The 6000-nt window shown below is 52.4% G+C and overlaps 1 protein-coding gene across 1 annotated transcript in view; it reads left to right on the forward strand.

The window, feature by feature from the left end:
- LOC144769997 (erythroid membrane-associated protein-like) overlaps positions 1 to 561 on the forward strand; it is a 201249-nt gene extending 200688 nt beyond the window's left edge. Inside the window, exon 5 of the mRNA XM_078654193.1 lies at positions 68 to 561. Within this exon, the coding sequence (XP_078510319.1) occupies positions 68 to 561 (494 nt within the window). The remainder of the gene's footprint in view (positions 1 to 67) is intronic.
- Positions 562 to 6000: the final 5439 nt, after the last annotated feature.

A 6000-nucleotide genomic window follows, 5' to 3' on the forward strand; every position in this document is an offset into this window, starting at 1 on the left:
TCTGGGTGGGACAGTGACTTGTGTGAGGTCACACAGTGTGTCATTAACTCTCTCTCTCTCTCTGCAGCGCTGGTGACTCTGGATCCAGACACGGCTCATGAACGCCTGATCCTGTCTGAGGACGGGAGACGTGTGAGAGGGACAGACAGACCTCAGCCCCGTCCGGACAATCCCAAGAGATTCACTAACTGTTCCTGTGTTCTGGGGGGGGAGGGGTTCACCTCGGGGAGACATTACTGGGAGGTGCTGGAGGAGGGGGGGTTGGGTTATGTGGGCGTTGCAGGGAGGAGTCTGGGAAGGGAGACCATGGACTGCCAATGGGGCGAAGCACACACTGTGAGGATGGATCATGGTCATTACGAGACTCTTGCCGTCATTCCCCCCCTCCTGTCCCCCCGTCCGCCCCAGAAGCTGGGGCTCTACCTGGACTATGAGGGGGGGCGGCTGTCCTTCTACAACGCAGACACCTGGGAGCATCTCTCCACCTTCAATGTCACCTTCACCGGGGGGGTGCACCCCTTCTTCTGGGTCTGGCCAGGAGCAGACTTCCGCCTGGTGTAACAGAGCCCCCCCTGGCCCCCACCAGGACTGTAACAGGGCAGAGAGGAGCTAACAGGAGTCCCCCAGCCCCTTTCATACCCGCTCTGATTCCCTGCATCTAGTAACCCCCTCCCCAGGGGACTCCACACCTCCTTTCATCCACTAATAGACCTCCTTTCATCCACTGATAGAACTCCTTTCTTCCACTGATAGACCTCCTTTCATCCACTGATAGACTTCTTTCATCCACTGATGGAACTCCTTTCATCCACTGATAGACCTCCTTTCATCCCCTGATCGACCTCCTTTCATCCACTGAAATACCTCCTTTCTTTCACTGATAGACCTCCTTTCATCCACTGATAGACCTCCTTTCATCCACTGATAGATCTTCTTTCATTCACTGATAGATCTTCTTACATTCACTGATAGAACTCCTTTCATCCACTGAAAGACCTCCTTTCATCCACTGATAGAACTTCTTTCATCCACTGATATACCTCCTTTCATCCCCTGATGGACCTCCTTTCATCCACTGAAAGACCTCCTTTCATCCACTGATAGAGTCCACTTTGAGGGGGGAGCGGGAGATGTCTCTGAGGGAGGGGGAGCGGGAGATGTCTCTCAGGGATGGGGAGCGGGAGATGTCTCTGAGGGAGGGGGAGCAGGAGATGTTTCTGAGGGAGGAGGGAGAAGGAGATGTTTCTGAGGGAGGGGGGAGTGGGAGATGTCTCTGTGGGAGGGGGGAGCCGGAGATGTTCCCGAGGGTGGTAGGAATGGGAGATGCCTCTGAGCTTTCTCTGGATCTGCTCCTAAAATCTGGAACTCTCTTCCACCCGACATTCTGTGGATCTCTTCCAAGGCCGCTGTCGAATTAGAAGCAAAAAAATTCCTCATGAAGAAGTTCTTACCTTAATAGGAGGGACATTATATATACCTTTCTTGTACTTTATCTTCACCCGTAATGCATCGGACATTGTATCGTCTGATTCATTCCTGTAAATGATTATTATTTGGTAGTGATTTGATTCCTGTACATTATTATTGTGTTTTCTTCCCTTTAATCATGATGTGACGTCGTCTTGCCCGTCCCGCGCTCACCCAGGTCTGTAAAATGTTCTATTAGTTGTTCACCACTTGGTTTAATGCTTCATCAAAGCCCCATATTATTCATGTTTAGATTTTACTGAAGAATTGACTATTATTCCTGGATATGATTATTCACTTACTACCCTTATATCACCACGCTACATCATATAGCCCCCTCCTTGCCCACTCTGGACTTATAATTGCATTGTTATGTGTGAACTATTTGATCTCATGGTTATTTTACGACCCATGTTTGATTCATGATCTGATTGTTACCTTTCCCTATAATTGTAAAGCGCTCTGATATCCTTCGGGATCTAGTCCGCGCTATACAAAACTTTATAAATAAAAAAAATAAATAAATGGAGTGCTGTGTTGCTGTGCCTTACCTTCTTAGCGCTGTGTTGCTGCGCCTCCCCTTCTTAGCGTTGTGTTGCTGTGCCTTACCTTCTTAGAGCTGTGTTGCTGCGCCTCACCTTCATAGCGCTGTGTTGCAGTGCCTCACCTTCATAGCGCTGTGTTGCAGTGCCTCACCTTCATAGCGCTGTGTTGCAGTGCCTCACCTTCATAGCGCTGTGTTGCAGCGTCTCACATTCATAGTGCTGAGTTGCTGTGCCTTACCTTCTTAGCGCTGTGTTGCTGCGCCTTACCTTCTTAGCGCTGTGTTACTCAGCCTCACCTTCTTAGCGCTGTGTTTCTGTGCCTCACCTTCTAAGCGCTGTGTTGCTCAGCCTCACCTTCTTAGCGCTGTGTTGCTGTGCCTCACATTCTTAGTGCTGTGTTGCTGAGCCTCACCTTCTTAGCACTGTGTTGCTGTGCCTCACTTTCATAGCGCTTGTTAGAAACGGGATCTCTGGCTGGCCAAGGCTTGCGCCAACGTCAGTCAGAGACCACCACTTCCAAGTCAGGGCAAAGGAGTCACACACCAAGATAACCCCCGCTCACCCTCTAGGTAACGTGGCGCGAGCAGCAAGGCTAATCTCGGAGGCGATGTGTAAAGCGTTTGCGCGCGCACCCCAGCAACAACACCCTAGGCCCACCACAAAGGAAACTCCACACAAGGTTATATGAAAATAGCCTTTGTATTATAATAAAAACACATTAGATAAGACACACACTTTACAATGTGCCAACAGGCACGGACAAGATTTACAAGGGATTATGTACAGGACAGGGCCACCTGGACCACTGTCAGGGGTATGCACTTTTCAGAAATAATATTTGTAGGTATAACACTTAGCACATAAACATATAATGAATGTAGCACACAAAATAGTTACATGTAGCACACAACCAGGACTTCCTGGTAAAGGGTAAATACCTCCTACGCCACCCTAAACACTGTAGGGAAATCACGCAGGGAACTAGGACCTTAACATCAGGACCTATGGAAGGAAAACCTATCACCTAAGCAAGTCACATTTAGCAAAGGGAAGGAAACCTAAAATAATCACCTAAGCAAGTCACATTTAGCAAAGGCAATAAACCATCAACATTCCTCTAAGCAGGTCACTTTTAGCAAAGGGGAATAAAAACACAAGGCATTACCTAAGCAGGTCACTTTTAGCAAAGGGGAATAAAACATAAAGAATCACCTAAGCAGGTCATAAATTGCGCAGGGTGCATGTAGCACAACACTAGAACTGTCCCCCAGGCCAACTGGCCTCGAAAGGGGCTGAAATGCCCTGAGTCTCAATGTCAGGGCAGCTGCGCAGGCAGCACAGAACACAAAGCTTAAACGAAGCAACTGTCCACTAAGTGCTGGACAGTTGTGAATACTGTTGGCCAACGTTGGAGCCTCGTGGGCTCAAGAACAAGGGTGAGGGGGCCAAACACAGTGTGGGAGCCTCGGGGCTCTAACCAACGAACTGTGCCCCCCAAGAGCCTCTGTGAAGTAAGGGCACCTCGAGCCTCTCAGGGCTCGCAAATCAAATGTGGCACCCAAGAGCCTCTCTGGGGCTCAATAACAAATGTGGGCGCTGTGAGCCTACTCCGGGCTTTGTAGAACAACTAGCAAAGCAAATAGGCACTAAAGAGCCTCAGCGCTCTAAACAATAAAGTGCCCCTAGAGCCTCTCAGGCTCGTAAATCAATCATGGGCTGGGAGCCCCGGGGGCTCATGAACAAATGGCGCCGTGAGCCTACTTGGCTCGAAGAACAAAGAACTGCCCCCCTCGAGCCTCGGGGCTCGTGAATACAACTTAGTGGTGGGTGCCTTGGAGCCTCTCTGGCTCTCCCACAATGGGGCCGGTCGTTGGAGTCCCTCACGGGGGACTCAGAACAAATAAATGCCCCCAGAGCCGCGTGGCTCTAAATCAACGGAATGCCCTGCCAGAGACGCGACCCGGGGCACGCCCGCACTCACCAGATACCTCGGGAGGCGGCGTCTCCTCGCGGCGTCGGCTCTTCTTGGCTGGGCTTCTCCTCTTGGCAGTGCGGGGCTCTCCACTCCTCACGGGAGCCCCGTGAGCACCGGCAGCCTCTCTCCTCTCCTCGCGCAGTGCCGAGGGCGGGACTTCCGGGTCTCTCGGTCAGGCCGCGCAGGGATTGGCCGGCCCACCAATCACTTCCGGGTCGCCGCGGGCAGCGCGGCGGCTCGTATCAGGCAGGTAGGCGGGCTCTCAGTATCCGAGGAGTGGGCTCCCTCGTGATAATTTCAATATCCACAGACGGGGCAATGCCGGGTGGGCACCGGCTTCCAGATTAAAGATAAAGCGAGGTGGGCACTTGCTATGCCGAAAATCGGCAAAATAAAACGGGCAGATGCCGGGTGGGCACCGGCTGCACGAAAAGCGCTCCCCAGCGCTTCAGGGACAAAATAAAGCGCTCACAGCGCTAGAAATATAAGCAAAAGCGCTCCCAGCGCTGAGGGGAGGAATAAAGCGCTTCTAGGCGCTCTGGCCAAAAGCAAAAAGCTCCAGCAAGGTCTGGAGGCAGACAGGGGGGGCAAAGCTGGGCCAGAGCCAGCACACTGGGTCTCCAGGCAGGGAGACAGTCCAAGTGGCGGTCCTCCTGGCCCCAGCAGCAGCAACAGCCCCCTCTGGCAAGGATCCAAAAGTGGAACATTTTCCAAGGGGACACAGCCCCTTCTTATACTAACAAATCCTTTGTTTCAAGGTGCAGGGTGGGGGGGAAAACCAGTTGCAGCTGGTTCTGGAGCACTCTTGAGGGCCCAACCACCCATTTCTTTCACTGGGGAGGCTAGGGTCGTTAGACACACCACAGGGGGGCCGAGCCAGCATTGTGTGGGGAAAAACCCAGCCCATCCAGGACCCAGGTGCACTCCTCCCACACATCACTCATGCTGATCTCACAATCACCACCGGGCAGACCCATCCAGACTTCCTGGAGCCTGGCATGCCAGCCAGCTCCAGCCAATCACGCTCCAGTATCCTCACTGCACACATACATCAATGTCCAGAAGTAGCACTTCCCTTCTAGACACATACAAGCCGCACATACCATTGCGCAGCATTCATTCTCACGAGTTCATACATACCAAACTCAAGCCTGCACTCCCCACGCATCAGGAACTAACATGGACACACACATTCCCCATGCATTCCTATGGGAGGGCAGGCCAGCCATACTACACGCACGCACTTTCACTCTGGGACACAGGGAAAAAGTGCGCAGAGACCCAAAAATCACTACACAGGGTCACAAATAAAAGCAAAAAGATTAGGGGTGAACCTGCCCTAAGGCCCAAGTCCAACAGCGCTGTGTAGCTGCGCCTCACCTTCTTAGAGCTGTGTTGCTGCTCCTCACCTTCATAGCACTGTGTTGCAGCGCCTCACCTTCATAGTGCTGAGTTGCTGTGCCTTACCTTCTTAGCGCTGTGCTGCTCTGCCTCACCTTCTTAGCACTGTGTTTCTGTGCCCCACCTTCTTAATGCTGTGTTGCTGAGCCTCACCTTCTTAGCACTGTGTTTGCTGTGCCTCACTTTCATAGCGCTGTGTTGCTGCGCCTCACCTCCTTAGCGCTGTGTTGCTGCGGCTCACCTTCATAGCGCTGTGTTGCAGTGCCTCACCTTCATAGCGCTGTGTTGCTGCACCTCACCTTCATAGTGCTGTGTTGCTGTGCCTCAACTTCTTAGCCCTGTGTTGCTGGGCCTCACCTTCATAGCGCTGTGTTGCTGTGCCTCACCTTCTTAGCGCTGTGTTGGTGCACCTCCCCTTCATAGAGCTGTGTTGCTGCGCCTCCCCTTTTTAGCGCTGTGTTGCTGCGCCTCACCTTCATAGCGCTGTGTTGCAGTGCCTCACCTTCATAGCGCTGTGTTGCAGCGCCTCACCTTCATAGCGCTGTGTTGCTGCACCTCACCTTATTAGCGCTGTGTTGCTGTGCATCACCTTCATAGCACTGTGTTGCTGCG

The sequence above is a fragment of the Lissotriton helveticus genome, chromosome 7, assembly GCF_964261635.1.
Source record: "Lissotriton helveticus chromosome 7, aLisHel1.1, whole genome shotgun sequence".
Taxonomy (NCBI): domain Eukaryota; kingdom Metazoa; phylum Chordata; class Amphibia; order Caudata; family Salamandridae; genus Lissotriton; species Lissotriton helveticus.